Here is a 19,058-nt window from a genome sequence, read left to right on the forward strand (position 1 = left end):
AACAAAAATAAATACCTTTTTGAAATAATAGTATTTTGCGCCAATTTGATTACTTGTAATTTGCACTACGAATAGGTACATTTAAGTAGGTACGTATGTAATTTGCGCCAAAATATAAAAATATAACAGTATTTTGCACCACATAAACAAATTAATTTTGGTATTTTGCGCCACGACTGTAAATTAAATGTAATATGTAATTTGTGCCACACTTTTAACTTCAATTGCAGTTGGAATTTATCAACAGATAAATTTACTGATATAACATAGGATATACAATAATACGTACCCAATCGTGTCCAATATAATTTTTATATATTTTATTACTAAACGAAAATTTACTTATTTAATATACATGGAGTTTGTTTTACTTATATACATTTATTTAAAATTATAGAATGACTGATTTTTATGTGTCTTATTACTAAACGAAAATTTACTTATTTAATATACATGGAGTTTGTTTTACTTACATACATTTATTTATAATTTTAATATTAGTGGCGCTAATTACAATTTTAATAAGGTGAATAATGGCGGCGCAAATTACAATTTTATTAGGTACACAATGGTACAGATTACATAATGCCTTTTTATTTAGTTTTATTTGGTGCTAATACCGTAAATTACAAACTTAAAAAGTGGCGCAAATTACCAAAATAAATTTTTAGATGTGGCGCTAATGACATGTATTAATTTTTTTTTTTTTGTTATTTTTGGCGCAAATTACATACGCCCAATTTTCCAACCTCATTTTATTTATTCATACATACCTTTTTAAATTACATATACATAATTCATATATAAATATTAATATATTTTGTATTGTTTTAAAAATTTTGAATTTGGATAACTCGAATTTTTTAATTACTCGAGCTTTTTTTCCGATCTCTTCAACTTTGAGTTAACCAAGTTCGACTGTATTTAATATAAATAATGTTGCTTACACAGTGTATTTTGTATTATTATAGAACTAGATGTATTTATTTATTTTTAGTGTCATGTTTGACGTTTTATTATTATTCTATAAAAAAATAGCAGTAAAGGCTCATCCCAGTTCCTGAGGCATTATAATAAAAAGTTTATTTCTTGTATTAACATAAACAATTTTATCATGAACCATACGATTATGAGCTTTACAAACTCAAACTACAGGCAAAAATTCAATTTAGAAATTTATTTATATCGTTAAAGTTGTTTTCGGTGGTAGCGGACGTAGTTTGAATTACTATGATGTGAAACACTAGATACTTAGCATAAAAAACCAACTCATAATCTGTGTTCATACTAAACGTTGATCATTTATCTGAAATTGATCGTCCAATTAAGAAACAGTCAACCACTGCAAATTGCTTTAATTAAAATAGTTGATTTTAATTTTTTTTTTTTTACTTATCCTACACTCGATAATCAACTCGTTTAGCAAGTGTATCGACATATATGATATATTTAAATAATTAAGATGATAAAAGAGTATATAATATGTACAACGATGATATTTCAAATACATACAAGACAATTTATATGAAAACGTGTGTTTATCTCATTGAGCATAATTTTTCATTGAGAAAAACAAAATTAAATAAAGTTAGCTGCCATCGAAATGTCCATATATCTATCTGCAACTTTGTAATATTATACATTTGTTTATAAATATCAAAATATTGTTGCGATTAGTTATTATGCTGAGTTTATCATTTCATCTGGTTTGTGTGTTTTTGAAACATGACAAGTGTAATAATTAAACAATTGCTTAATGATATAACGATATAATTTCAAAGTAGATTATTAAAAGTAAACTATTGCTTCTATTTATATTGTACATATATTATTCATTGTTACGTAGGAATACAAAGAAAGTTTAACTTAACAGGATCATTTCATTATGTTTTGTTTAATTTAACAATTATTTTGTTAACCACAGCTAATAAGATAAAATAATAGAAAATAAACTACAAATACAATTTTTATTTTAAAATATCAGCATATTTTTTTTATTTTTTTTTTTTTTATTTTAACTACGTAGATTTGTATGCCTTTTAAATTATTAAATAAATAAATATTATAAATGTTTACCTTTATTTTTTAAATAAATAGGTATAGTTTTAAACCTTGAACATTACTTATTGCAAATGCAATTAATTGATTAAACATTTAAATTCTACTTTCAATTCATAATGTGTGAAATTATTTAAATGTCAAATAAAAGACTGAACAGAACATAGTGGTTTTATTGTAAATCACATGTCACAATTTGCTCATTAATATTTAGGTATAACGTAGTGTTTTATAACCAATTACATAAAAAATAGTTTACTAGAATAATTAATTTATAAATGTATTTATTCCAATTTTTAAAATCTTTTTTATTTCATAACTGTTGTTTTTAATACATTTTCAAAAAAAACTATTATGAATCGAAAAATTATTTCTTCAAAGTACTTCAATCTTATAATATCTATGCTTAGTAATAATTTACATTACGATATTACGATATATTACGACACATTTTAAGTTTTATATATAATCCAAAAGTTTTCAATTGAAAAAAAAATGAAACTAATTGATACATATTATGCCTCTATTCTTAATTCAGAATCTAAGTCACATTTTTGTTAAAATCAATAGTTTATTTGTTCTATGAATGATCTATAAAATGAGGTATAGTAAAACTTTAAGTTTATTAAACAAATAAAAATGTATACTATCAAGTTGTTTGTAAGTGACGGCATATTGGTTTTTTTTTTTTTTTTTGAAATGTTTGTACTACTTTTATGTTCTTTCACAAATTTGATGCAAATACAAATTAAACCCAAATATGATGAAAAAATAAAAATATTCATACAATCAAATTCTTGTTATTTAAAAAATTGAACAGTTATCAGATATTAAAAAATAAAAAAAATATGAAATTATAGTTGAAAATTGTATAGATAATTTAATAAAAATAATAAATAAATATATATATTGTATTATTAAATATAAAAAAAATCAAATAATATCAGGCATGCATTACTTGTATATTATAAATGTTATAAATAAACAAATTAATTATTTACTATAAATTCAATCATAATAGTTAATTCTAGTTAATTCATTTTTTTGTTTAAATAAAATACGATAAACATACATATTTTGTGATAACCGATTAAAAATATAATCTAAAATATTCAAATTCAACCTTTTTGACTGTACAATAATACATTATATTGCAACATCAATGGTAAATATAAGACGTATAATGTATATATTATCTTAACCTCCGTTGGCTTATATTTTAAAACGGGTTTCGCATATTTATTCCATATTGAATTGTACACAATTTATTTACAAAGAATGTCAGAGAATAAAATTTTGAGTACCACAATGTCAAATTACCTTAAAAATTACAATATTCTTATTTTCTTCGATTCTTATGAAACGTGTGTTCGAGTGATAAAATATAATAATATTAAGGCCGTACAACGTTTGCGCATTGTCCATTTTACCCGGTGAAATACGATTGAGCACGTTATTTTTGGTAACACGAATGAAAACGCTCTAGTTTTTTATTTTTTCCAACTTTGCCAAGTATAATCAATTGATAATATGAGCACAATAATCTGTTGATATTTATTGAACTTTTATCGAATTAGACGAATATTAATAGTTACTTAAATACCAGCTACGAGAGAATGATATAATAGTCAATTTTACAGCTCTCATTCAGCAATATATATATAGTTATTAAAGTTCTAATTAAAACTGAAGCAGAAACAATATTGAAAATAGCTATGATACAGAATAAAAAAAAAAATAAATGCCAAAAAACAAAAGGATAAAATACTTAATATTCATAGTAAATATATTAGGTATGTGGGAAATAAAAGTTCTAATAATTTATTAAAATATTTAGTCTATTTAGAGTATGTTTGATTACGCTATCCCGCTATAACTAATATATAGGTAATTAAGTTGTCATTGCAAAATATTATATTTATTTCATTTTTATAAATATATATTTCATAATTTTATAAGTTTTACATATTTTAATTTTTTTATTTATATTATATATTACATATTATTAGGCGCTTATTTGTATACGATTATAATTATTAGTTTATGACTCTTTTCAAGAATATTTATTTGATGTATACTGAATTTTTCAAAAGCCAAATAAATGATATGGTCATATTGCACGTAAATTCGTTATCAATCGTATTGTTTTTTGGGGGGTCAGCGGTAAGTTCTTTGTTGGTTTAAAGTGTTCAATCGTTCGGGCAAAAAAGTATAACATTCTCAATCGTTCGATAGTCGTTTTACCTGTATTAAATTATCACACATTAATTGCGCATCAACATATTGAACAATAGAATTGTATAAAAAATAATTTTCGATTGAAAATTTAATGATTTTCATAAATCATATGTAATAAATATATACAAATAATATAATTAAAAATAAATTAAATTCTAGTCATAATCGTATAAATAATGCATCTTATATTAAAATTAACACTTCTGTTGGCACATTACAGTCATAGTTGAAATACAAAATATATATTAGTTCGAGTAAAAATGAATTGAAAATAATAAAATTTCGGTTATATAAGTAAATATATGATCTCACAAGTTTTCAGTGTTTTTCTTTCCGTATAAAAATACTTTGGAATATTATTCTAGCTTTTCCACGATTTGAATCAACATATTTGAATTGACTCATTTCAAATAAACATTTGCTTACATGTACTTAAAACTCGAAAATTAAAATTACAGTATAATAACATAATGTTCACATCTCGTATGTCTCGTAAAGCCGTATGGTCTCGACAGTGTCTCACGTGTTTTATTATCTAATAATCTACCATCTCGTTTGATATACAGTCGAACTTGGTTATCTCGAATTTCGAAATCGTCGATACCTCGAACTTTTTCTCTGGTCCCTAGGATTTTCTATTTAAACAATGAAAAAAAATCTCGAATATTTTCGTGGATAACTCAAAGTTTTGAGTTTTATTAATATTATAAAATTGTGATATTTTCTTCGTATACCTATATTTATATTTTAATATCGAAAATAAGGTCATTACTCATTAGTGTTATCGTTACCGATAAATTGTTTAAAACGCTTCATTACAAACACTGCGATTAATAAAAAAACTTAAACAAAAATAAATACCTTTTTGAAAACATTTTCTAACATAATTTTTATTTATACATAGATGCATACATCTTTAAAATTACATTACATAATTCATATAGAAATACACAGTAAATATTTTTTATTAAATTATTTTATTCATAATAAATATGTAAAAATTAATATATTGTGTACTGTTTTAAAAATTTTTAATTTAGATAATTCGAATTCTTAGATAACTCGAACTTTTTTCCGGTCCCTTCAACTTCAAATTAACCAAGTTCGACTGTACTTATGAGATAAAAATCTATTAGTCAACCGTGCATCTTAGTTGTGTTATTGCTAACTGATTACCTATACAATATTATTATAATATTATTTATCATAATATTACCTATTGTATATTTTAAAACAGAAATATCTGTACAATAATTAAACATTGGATGTTAAAAGAGTAAATTTGGAGATGTATGAATTTTATGATCAAAGTTAGAAAACAACTAGTACTTTTGGGTATATGCCTTTTTTTAGTTCTATTGTTAAATAATATTTATGCACAAATAATGTAAGACCTTTTAAACGAATAATGTGCAAATGATGTATAATCCAAAAATTAAACAATGCGCAATCGTCTTACAAAAAAAGTCAAAATTAACAATAGCGATGCGTAAACGACAACCGGCGAATATTAAACACTGTATTGTTAAAAAATAGCAAAGTGTTAAATTATTATCAGTGTAATGACGTTTTAATAACCACCAATGATTTGTAATTAACACTCAGCCAGACAACCGTGTGATAAATATGTGATCTCAGTGTGACTAAATTGGATACTGTACTCGAGTAGCCAGTATTTTATTTATTTATTTACATATATATTATAGTTAAATTGTATAAAAAAGTACAGATAAATAGTGATTTTAGGTGAAAAAAGTAAAGTGACTAGATCAGTGGAGTGGAATAAACTATAGTCGTAAAAATGTAACATACATCAAGATTAGATACAGGTTGGATACGAACAACTCTGTTGCTTCAAGATTGATCGAGTCGGATGAATAATAAAAAAGCACACATCACAGTGAAGTAGCAAAATTGCATATCTAAGACGCCGTTTAATCATAATTATTCATATTATACTAAAATGTATAAAATAAGACATACGTTTTATAAGGTACATGAAAAATTATCACAATACAGATAATTCTGATAATAAAAATGAATATATTATGTTAAAAAAATTTTCATGTATTCATGTAATTAATTGGTTTTAATTTTAAAGCGTCCATAATGGTAAAATAATGTATACAGCTTATGTAATTTTAAAATAAAAAAAAAAATAGGTAACCATAATTACTTAAAATTGTTATTTATTAATACATTATAACTACACGACATACGTGTTATGTATAATATAATGTTATTCCACTTCACCTATATTCTATAAGTATAGTTTGTATAGTTTATATAAGTATATATAGTTATAATTTACATAACCATCATGGTTATTCCATGTATAGTAAATAAATTATTAATAAGTATCGATTGTTTTTTTTTGTTATGGCAATAGCTAGGATATTATTATGATATATACGTAGTATATCTTACTATGTTATTGATTATTATTCCCACACCTTCGTTCCACCTCATATACAGAAGAGTTTTCGAATTATTTAGAAAGTTTTTAGTAGTTGTCTAGCATATGCTTTTAAGATACATTTTGAATAGTTAATAGTTAGAGAATTGTTTATTGTGCGGATATTATAGTTATAACACTATGATTTGTGTTGATTTTGTCAGAGTTTGCCTTTACAGATCTAATATAGCATGTTTCACTTTAATTTTACGTTTGGAATGAGTCTATATGGGTTTTTTTTTCGTAATTCATTTGTTTATCCGTAAGTTATTAGGCAAACTTTTTATATTGTTTGAGATTTGTAAAACATAGTAATTTTAAAACAATTATTACTGTTCATAATAACTTAGTATACTCCCATATGACCATATGGGTTAAATCAACCGCATTCTATTCACTATAAATAAAATAGCAAAATATATAACCTACAATTTATTATTTTTTGCTGAGAAGAATGCAAATGTTAAGTCAGGATGAAAAATAATTGTTGTTAAATTAAATGCGATAAATGCCTTTTAATTTTTTGTCTAATTATCGAGTTGATTATTTTTTGAAAATTTCGTGAATGTTTAATCTGTATAAAAACTTAATATGTGTTAAAAATAAAATAATATACAACTAGGATAACAAAATTGGTAGCCCATATTTGATATTACCCTAAAAATAATTGCAAGATTTACAATTTTAAGTTTATGATTATTTTGGTTTGATAGTTTTCACGATACTACATAAAAACATTTCAACAATTGCTATTGAATAATACTACAAAAAAAAAAAAAATCAATTTAACTTCAATAAATATTTCGTTGAAGGCAACTGGAATTTGACAACACGGAGTATACCACGATACAATGATTTTATATACTTATAAAAACAATTGAAAATCCGGTACATTTCGTCCAAAACAGTTGAAAACGCACCACGGGGTACTTGGAAAACTTAAAGATTAATAACGCTGTATCAAAAAAGTAATCGAAAATAATAATACATTCATGCTACAACCGTACCTATATATAAACATTAGAAATTCATATGATGGTAAATAATATTGAAATTTTTCATTTATTTAATACGATATTATGCAATTGGTACAAGTATATATTGAACGAATAATTTAATACAAAATGGTACTATTTAACCTCAAAAATGATAATCATACGTCTTATATTACACGTATTAAATTCATATGAAATTTTAATCACATATATTTATTTTTAATTTGTATATTATAATAATTTACTTATATAGGCATTTTCAATTACCGTTTAATTTTTATATAATAAATAAATAATATTTTTAATTGAAATCTATTTTATGCTAAACACAATTTTAATTTAAAAACTACTATAAATACTATACTATATAATATATATACAAATTTGAAGGATTCTTAAATTAAGGTTTGAATATTTAAGTATTCAAACATGTTATCGTTTAAATTTTAAATGTTTCTTGTTATTTTTAAGAAATTTATTTATGTTCATTATATAAATTTGAGGTAATGTTTTATTTTTACGGCAATAGTCTTAATACATATGAATCGAAGTTAACACCTTAAAATGCTCAATATATATTCTGGATATTTTAAGATGGATTTATATTTAATATAATAATATTAAACCTAATAAATAATAAATTATAAATTAAAGTGTTTTTACATAACTTTACCAAATTTCTGTTGATTAAACTTATTGGAAGTTATAATTTCTATATTTAAAGAAATGTGCAAAATACTAAATAGTATTATAGTTTTTCTAAATATATGTATATATACAATATACATATAAATAAATATCAATATATTTTATAAGTTACAACACTAGTATGATATTATTATGTCATAAATTCCTTAATATAATATACATATATATTTTTTTGGAAATTAACTTAAGTAAATTTACAAATACCATTATATTGTTCATTAAATATAAATTTTTTAAGTTTCGATTCGTAAATTATAAATTATTATTATTTTTAAGAACAATTAGTATAAAAAAAAAAATATTTCATCAAATTTATGTATAATATTAAATAAGCATTTAGGTATACTCACATTATTTCGGGAGTTTACATCTAATGGTTCTTTGATTACTCTTTTTACAGCATCTGGGTCATTTTTTATAACAGCTTCATGCAACAAAAGTTCGTTTTTAAGTACTGAAATGAATATAATACATATAATTTAGTAGGTACAGCTTAATTAAAACTATTTAATTATGTACATTTTTGAAATTATAGTCAAAGAACATAAATAAAATAGTTTTTAATTTAAACAAAAATACAGATATAACGAGCGCTTAATACAATAATACCGAATATATACAGGAATACTTACCATTATAAATATATACTATTTTTAGTTTTAGTTCAATTTTAAACTCTTTACACTGTATGACATAATGAAGTTTTATCAGCTCACATAATATAATATTTTCAACAATTTATATGTTATATGCCTGTCCATTATTTGATTGTAAATAGTATTCTTACCATCCAATACTGACATACGTATGTTTTATGTTTTTTAGAAGTTTCTTAACTGCTTATTAATACAACTAATATAGTTTTAAATTTGTTGCAAAGTAAATTTTTCAACTTTAACTTTTAAATACCTACAAACAAAATTATACCTACGCAAATTATCACAATAAAATAACAAATAGGTGTCCAAAAAATATCAAACAAAATATAATTTATAATTAATATGATACGATATAATATATTATAATGTATATGTTTTTTATTATAAAATATATTAGCTAAACGACCAAATGTAATTTTGATTTTTTTCGCCACCCATTTAAGTGAAAATCGTTCAATATTGATCCAAATGTTTCATAATAATATGTTAGGTTAGATTAAAATTACAACGTTCAGAATTTTAAAGTTTCACCAAGAACAACTTTCGAATATTTTACACCTATATGCCCATACCTATTACAAAGTTACAACTATTATACACACACACACACACACACACATATATATATATATATATATAAATAAACTATCGTTTTGTTCGATATGAAATATTGATTCACGCGCTTAGCTTTAGTTTAATACAATCTGGTAAAACAGTCTTTAAAAACCATAAATCATACTCATATTATATTATTATTATTACATGTATACAATTCAATACAAACCGTTGCTTGTCCGACGACTTCCTACTTCAGTTGGTGGCTCTGGATTTTCTTCACCACCGCCCATGGAGACTCGTCTTAACACCACACAGTCGTCTACCCTAAGCATATTTCCGACATTACCCGGAGTGCATCTGAAATCAATACACACAGCATTTAATATTAATGTATTATATATCTTAAACACTTCGGCAAATAAACCGTATTATATACAGTTTTGAAATGTAAACGATAACAAATATTAAATGTAGGTACGTAGACGATTAACAGAATAAAGATCAAAAATCAAACTGCTTTTACTTCTATATTCCTTTCAGCCGATATTATAACACTTTCGCAAATATTTATCAAGGGCGCATCACCGCCAGTTGTCATAGTTAAATACTAAATATTTTAATATGTACATTTATTAAACAAAATAATTATAATTTTGTGTTTTGTAATTTAAGATTCTTAAAAAATAAAATTATAAATAGGTATATAGGAACTATTAATATTGTATGATGAATTATTTTATTAAATGTTTCTGCTATACAATAGAAAATAACGAACAATATAGTTATATAATGCTCATTATGTTATAATTTAAATATATTTAAATTCGCAATATTAACCAATAATAATTATAATTGTTTTCTCCACTAAACAAAAATATATACAATTAATTATATGCAATGAAGATAATTAAAAATAATAGTGGCTCTATTAAAGTCATTAAGACTTCAAGTTATTTTTTGAGGTCTTGAGTTATTTGATTTCCTTATTTGTCATTGTCGGTCTTAATTTTATATTATGAAACATGACTAATAAAACAACACAATATAATCATAATAGTATCTAATTATTTAGATACATACATAAATACCTAAACAATATGTAGGTACTACCAATTAATCAATTGTAGCTCATTTTTTTTCATCTATTATCCTGTTCAATAATTTGTCAGTTTATAATCAAATAGAATCCTGCCAACGGCACACATTAACCCTTTCACTGCTATGTACTATTATCACAAGTACTTGTCCTGTGCTGAAGATTTTTTGATCGTTTCATTTTGACATTTTTTTTTTTTTTTAAGCTTTAAGCAGCATCCAAGACAAATTTTATAATTTAATCGAAGGTGGATCAACAAAATAATTTTAACAGTTTCAAAATAAATGAACCCTATCCAATACTTAAAATTACAAATTTAAAAAAATATATAGATAATATTAAAATATTTTTTCAGAAGACATTAACCATTATTTATTTTCTCTCTCTGGCCCATGCGCAATATAATGCCTGAATATTTCAGATTTAGTCATGTGATTTTACCTTTGAAGTAAGAATGAATAATGGATTGATCCATTATTAATCTTAATGTTAGAAAAATTAAATACGTTTATAGATATGGTTTTTTTTTTTTTATTTGATATTTCAATTGTTATATAAGTTATGATGACTGTTATAATTTTATTATATGAAATAATACAATTTAAAAATGGAAATTTAAGGTAAAATATTGATGTAGTGCAAAAAGATCAACGTGGCTACGTAAAAATAATTTACTAAGCTTTAAATTTGATAATTTATCAATTCGATATTGTATTAAATATAATAACTTAATATTGATTCTACTAATTTATAATATTTTCCACATTTCGCACAGGTCAAAGATAGTAAAAAAATAGTGCACTAACATCCTTTTGAATAAAATATTCGTTTAAAGTGTTAATGTTTTATTGTTTTTAATGCATATACATTTAACTAAATGTTAATACTATAAAATATTAAAAGGTTTTATATAAAAATTTAAAATACAACTTTAATATTAACACTGTTATTTTTTGAAGTATACACTTAGTTTGAAGTATTTTTTTATAAATACCTACTTCAGACAGTGTTTATATTATTTACATGACAATAGTATATTATTATTTTATGTAATTTGGGAATTTTATAATTATATACAATTTAAAACCACTTAAAAATAAATAAATAAATAAAATAAAGATATAATCTGATTTTCTTTTAAGATTTATATTAAAGAATATAAAAAAAAAAAAAAATTAAAATAAATACATGCAATAAGAGTGTCATAAATTATACAAACATGTTATATACATATATTTTTATTGTACGTTATACGACTCCATCTTTATTTAGCTAATATAATATTAATATTTTAAACCCACAATATTGACTCAATTGAAAACCATTTTAAACGATCAAAATTTAATAACAACTTGAATTTTAAAAACAAGTTCATTATTTATCATATTTTAAAAAGTAGCTAAAAAACACACAATATAATAATAATGATTTTATCAAAGTATAAAATATATTTATTAAAATGTAATAATATGTAGTTATAGCCGTATAGGTAAAATACGCGTTTAAATGTACAAAATATAATGTGTGTATTAGTATAATCTACTATTTATTTTTAATTTATTAATATAGTAAAGGAATTATTGATTTGGAAAATAATACTGATCACGTAATTTTAATTAACCTTGACAAGTTATTGTTTAAATTAAAAAAGAACGTATAACGTATACAGAGTTTTATAAAGAAAACTGTGGCTCTTATCGTTTTTAAATAGTTTCTTTATTTTTTTTGTTTTGTCTGTTTGTGTACATTACACTCCATAACTTTATACGATCTTGGCATATTATCTTACGAGTACTATTACTACTAACGTTATTATTAGATAGCTCAGTGGTATTCATTAATTTTGTCTTAATTATAAAATTTTAACGATAAGTCGCTCTACACGGAATACGTGGTAAGTGTTATGGTGATTATAATTTATGTTTTCACTTTTATGTAATAATATTTTCTGCAGTAATATGTTTATCAAAATATAGATAACCTTAGTACATACTTAATTTAAATAACTCAATGTAATATATACTCTTGTTAGTTGTTACTCTTGTCCATACGAAATAGTAACTTTACCAAATCCGATAATAACAGCAAATATCTCAAATGAATTATGTATAATATGCAATATATACATGGAATTCAATGTACACCAAACAAACTAAAAATGTAAGTATAGTTTATGAAATAAATCATTGTCATGCCAATATAGATAGTATTTTTTTTTTTTTTTACATTTGTTTAGATATACCAACTTAAAATGTTACATTTTTAATTTGATTACACTCACTGGTCATGCAAAAAAATCCTTTTTGGTTTGTTATTTTTGAAGGTGTTGAGTTACCCATAATTTGTAGTTTCTGATGAATTAATGATATTGAAATTGTAATAAAATGTTCTGTAGTAAAAACAGCAAACCAATAGTACGTGATGAAAAATGTCTATTTATTTTTGTCTGTGTTTGCAGTAAGCGATGATTACGTATAGGAATAGAGCACAAATATGATAGAAACGTTAGATTCCATTATAACGTATCATAATGCATCATTATCAAATGACCACGTGGTTAAAAAAATATTCACCATCAAGATCCAAGGTATATATTTTACAAATATATACATATATTATATATCCTTAATATGTAGTGTATATATATGTTATACGTGTTTAATATTGGCACCACCTACAGTGAAAGATCCGAAGACGTGTACATACACCTACAATCACGTTATTAAATTTCAAACATTCGGATACAGATTAAATTTGTAATTGGAAACTACTTGGTTAAACGCATATGTTCATTTAATACCATATAGCATTGCATTCGCAGACCTGTGACGTTCACATTCTACTATTAATAATATCGTACAGTACCTATGTACAGCACAAATACCACAAAGAAAATCTATAATGCACGTATATATTAATAAATTATTAGTTCTATTGAGTATATTAATATATAATACACACACACACATTTACACACATATATATATATATGCATTGTTGAAGGATATATAATACATATGTTTACACGGGAATCATTGTGAAATAATTTATAAATTATATTAGCCATGTAGAACATATATGCATGAATTGTAACAATTTTAAAACTTTTTTTTCACTAATACATAATAATTATAATTTATGAAAAAAAATACATTAAAATTTTAATCGTATGTTTAAAATAGGTGAATATAAAACTTGGAATAATACGTTTCGCAATATGAACAACAATATATGTACATATCGCTAACTGTACAATTTTGCTGTACAAAGTATATGGACGAACAGTAAAAGTTACATTACATATATAATTCACGATGTACACAACATTCGCTGCAGAAATCATGAATTTAAAAACATATTATACAAATCATATTTTAACTACGATCATACTGTTCATATAAATCAAATAATAATTGTTGTACTAATAAGAATATTTTATTATTGTGAGAATACATGTATTTCCATAATCAAATATCTACTATTTCTATATCACCTATTTTGTCTGCACACAAGAATATTACTTATACTCATCATTATAATAAAATTACATATTTTATCGAGTTATTATATTAATAATAAATTATTTATTTATTTTATTTTTTAATTGTCTAGAAATATTTTAATACTGAAAAACTACATATAAACAAAAAATGTTTAAGTATATAAATTCACCTGGTTTGTCAAATATATGTCAGGTATGTAAAAGTTATATATTAAATATTAATGATACACTTATAAATTATAAGTATAAAATTATTTTGTACCAACTTTAGGTAAGTGTATTTTTTTTTTTTCTAAAATTATTTTATTGATAAATATCACATAATATAACATAAAAATAAACATCAGTACTATGTGTAATATTACAGTATTATTGTTTGTTTTTAAAATCAAGTCAGTTATGATACATAAGTTGTATGATACATTTTATATAGTATATTGTTAAAATACGTATACATTTGTCATCATAAAATATTCGTGCACAAAATATTTCAAAAAACCTTACATTTTAAATAGAAACTTACACTTCGTTTTTTATTTACACTTCTTAGAAAAATGTTTTCTGTAGGTAAATACATTTAGTATATTATTTAACACATCAAAAGCTAAAAATTGATTACAACTAAAGAATTATACAATAATGCCATTTTATGTATGGTTTTTATATAAGTCACCCGTCGTTACTTCTATTTTAATACTTAACAAAACTAAAATATCTAACTATAATCATATCATTTATTTATAATTATTAGATAATATACTACCTACCTATAATATTTCTGGAATATTCTTGACTTACATCTACCTACATTTGGTACTGATAACGTTATATTTAATTGTATCAATTGTAATGACTGAATATCTTAACTATTTAAAATAGTTGTTGTTTTAAATCAGAGTGATACACATAACATTTTTTTTGGAAATTGGCAAAATCGAAGAATTTTATTAGGTACATTTATTTGGTTTATTGTCAGAAATTTACACCTTAAAAAATCTTACAAATATCTATTTGCTTTTTTTAACGCACCTTGCTTTTGAAAGTCACTGTTTCCTGAAAACAATTTTACGTTACGACCACATATTTTTAGTTCAAAAAATATACAATAAACAAATTCATGACTACATTTATTTAACTCTAAAAGTGAAGATCGTAGATGCTCTAAAAATACAAAATATTTATATTAAATAATACTTCAACTACTTTAGCTGCAGTTTTGGTTTTAAGAGAATGCAATATCAAAAATGTTGATAAACAACCCCGGTAATTCAATATTAAATTACCATCATTGCAATACTACATATTAATTAAATCAACCTATGCACATGTATTGACTTCTTTTATACTATCTTAATTTATTTTTATAATAATTTTTCAATAAAACTATTGTTTTCAATCTTTTAAAACATTATTGGTTTGAATAATTTAAATGTTATTTAAAAATGGTTACAAGCCCATAATTTTTAGTTTTAAATCGTAAAAACCTTAATTAGTTTCATTAATATATTACTTATTTTATTATTATTTTAAATATTCTATTACTAATCATAGTGTCAGTAATTATATATTAAAGTTAACTCAATTTCTATGTTTTAAAATACTATTTTTAAATTATATATTACTAGTAGTGATAAAATAATATGCCAATATTTATAACCCTTCATTTTCATTATTTTAAACCGTCCAAATTAAACGAATATTACATACTCTGTGTATCTAATTGCTTAAAAAGCAAATATTAAATAAAAATGAATAAGTATATTATTTTTTATTATAATGTAATAAACAAATTAAATTAAATTGTTTTTTTCAATTATGAACATTGTACAGTCTTTATTTCAACTGTCTGCATCTAATTACGAATACAATCTAGACTGATGGATAATTGATTAAGTTTCTACTTGAAAAAGTCACCAAAATATAATCAACGATCGTTTAAATAATTGAAATAGCATTGCAATTACCAGTGCTGCATCTAGAGATTCGGAGGTTTAAGTGCAGATAAAATGTTATTTGTATAAAAGAATATAAATATGTATATCATTTATCCTCAAAGTCTTAATGGTCCTTTCTTGTTTTTTTAAATTATAACATATAATTAATATTTGTAATAAGTTATTTATATTTATATATTTTGTCATAAATTAAGTCTTTAGTAGGTACATAGTAAATACTATCAATAGTTGTACACATTTAATGTTGTTTGAGTTAAACAGCAGAGATGCAATTTATTTTCTTATTCAGCACATTTAACGAATTCTAATAAATGTATATATTCTCATGAAAACAATTATAAAAAGTCTCTCGTTGTGTTTTGTGTTCATGAAATTTTAAAGAGAAAGAAGTATAATAATATACATTACTTTTTTTTGAAATATTATATTTTAATCGTTTTTGTGAATTTTTTTTAAATGTTAGCCCATAGTTTTATTAATTTTAAAACAGAATAATTTACTTGATAGTTTTGCAATTTAAATGAATATTAATTAGCAGCTAAATGTTTACCATTTTTTTTTTTTTTTATTGTTTATTCACTCATTATAAGCGTTTTAAATTTATAGAAAAATAGTGACAGAACATATCTCTAAATTTTATTGTGGTGCATTATTATTATTTTATATTACATTTTTATAAATTAAATTATAGTTAATTTGTTATTTATTGGTTTATTAGAATAGACAAAAAATATATTGCTTCAGAATAATAAACTAAAAGCATGTAAATAATTTCTAGCTAAGTTTGGTATAATAAAAACATTTTAGATTTGTAACGTGTGAAATTTTACTCAGAAAATATAATTAAATAATTTTAATTGTATTATAAAATAATTTAAAATGTATTATACTTGAAAGAACTTATGAAATATCATTATAATTTACCATGATACTTATTTTAAATATACCCTTTTTTTTTTTTTGTTTTTTTTTTTTAATATTTATTCAGTTGATAAAATCAATATTGATATGTACAAAAATAAACAATGTGTGAAATATTATTTTGGTTTGAGAAATATATCTCATATTCTTATTATTTGTATGCATAGTGCATAATATATTATTTAATACTTATAAGTTCGAGTATATTATAGAATTATTAAATCACTAAATGCTATTATATTTCCAGAAAAACGCACAACATGATAATAATAATTTATCAATAAGTATACTTATAATCTTACTATCTTACTATTGTTCGCTGATAATTGTAGCCCGTGATGGACGACACGATGCGACGAGGAATCGGTAGTTGTTATTACGGTCATTACATACTGAGAATTAAGTAAAAAATGTCAAAAAAAAAAAAATAAAATATCTACAAACAACAGTCACATCACACGCATATTATATATACGTATATGTATAAAATATAAGTACCAGCCCTGGAAATTTCAGGGTGGTCGGTGTGACTTCAAAGGTCATACAACTGTACACTGACGGAAATTAAGGGTTAACTTTACTCTACCCCAAACTGAATCAGCTAAAGGATTCGTTCGTCGTCATAGTTATCTTCAACATCTGGACCGGAAAAGTTTTCCGAACTGGACGTTATGACACTCGAGCCGTCACAACAAAGGGTGATATTTTGTGAAGGAGATAGTAGGGTTCATTCAAATTATATAATATTACATTATATGTCTATTTGTTGACGTACACAAATAGGTATGGTCATCTATTATCTAACTGAAATCGTCCCAGATATCATAAATACGATTTATTTGCACAATTTTGTGTTATTTTATTTTTAAAATGTCAAAAAATCTCATTAAAAACAATAGTATATTAAGTTATTCATTTTTAAATTTAATTTACTCCATATGACGCATTTTAACATATCGATTGACTCTACTGTAACATAATTACACATTCACTATCTCATATAATTCTATCAGATCTATAATATTATTCTAATACACGTTTATGAAATAATATTTTTAAATTTATAGGTCAGATTTACCTCTCTTAATCAATCTTAACAGGTGACTTTTAGATAATTGTCATATAAACAAATTTTCCGTTCCTGCAATCCAATCCACGCACTAAATATACAATGTTTGTAAATTACTGGAAATACAGTAGGATAATAACAACACAATCATTTAATTATAATTAATGCAAAAAATATGTATAATTTTTGTATTTTGTAATTAGCAGAGTCCAATATTATATAACTTAGCCAACGTGTAACTTAATATTATTATTATTATTTATTAATTTTTTTTTTTTTTTTTTTTAATTGATCTTAAGCTTTGGCGACAATATTTTTATTTGGTGTTTTTAGACACGAATGCATACGTTGTGTACCTTTTTTTATTTTTCTTATAACAATTGTTTAATCGATTTCAACACATCCAAATATATATCCCGTTGTATATTTTACTAGTTTAAAAAAAAAAATCGAAATTCTATAAATTAAAATAGATTATTAAAAAACTATACATGTTTGATAACTAATATTTATATATTATATAAAGTATATGTTTTACGTATTATTAAATAACCGTTACGGACGTTACGGTTGAAAGTTAAGTTAAAATAATAATAATAATAATAATAATATGATTATAATAAATGTGATTTTAGCTCCTATTGATATTATAATATCTTATTTCTCAATACCTATCTCGTTTATTTCCTACATTCTCAATAAAATCCTTCCATTTTTCATATCGTGGTAAAAACCACATCGTAGCTCTTGAAAATTACGTAACAAATTAAGAACTTTTATCTATTCATTACAGAATGTCTGGAATCTCTAAAAAATATTACATTTACTTTTGCCTCTGTTTTTA

At 23.0% G+C, this 19,058-nt stretch overlaps 1 protein-coding gene and 1 long non-coding RNA gene across 2 annotated transcripts in view; one reads left to right on the forward strand and one right to left on the reverse strand.

The window, feature by feature from the left end:
* The window catches only part of LOC112592642 (ankyrin repeat and death domain-containing protein 1A-like), an 84,498-nt gene that overhangs the window by 37,399 nt on the left and 28,041 nt on the right, over window positions 1-19,058 (reverse strand). The window contains exons 2-3 of the mRNA XM_025336786.1: window positions 9,898-10,028; window positions 8,805-8,908 (exon numbers count right to left, since the gene is read on the reverse strand). Of these exons, the coding sequence (XP_025192571.1) occupies window positions 8,805-8,908; window positions 9,898-10,003 (210 nt within the window). The 5' untranslated portion in view covers window positions 10,004-10,028. The remainder of the gene's footprint in view (window positions 1-8,804; window positions 8,909-9,897; window positions 10,029-19,058) is intronic.
* Window positions 12,824-14,129, forward strand: LOC112592643. The gene is made up of 3 exons (XR_003114563.1): window positions 12,824-12,927; window positions 13,226-13,354; window positions 13,950-14,129. It is a non-coding gene; the product is annotated as an uncharacterized LOC112592643 (long non-coding RNA).

Source organism: Melanaphis sacchari, unplaced genomic scaffold, assembly GCF_002803265.2.
Source record: "Melanaphis sacchari strain LSU unplaced genomic scaffold, SCAv2.0 Contig182_pilon_pilon, whole genome shotgun sequence".
NCBI classification, from domain to species: domain Eukaryota; kingdom Metazoa; phylum Arthropoda; class Insecta; order Hemiptera; family Aphididae; genus Melanaphis; species Melanaphis sacchari.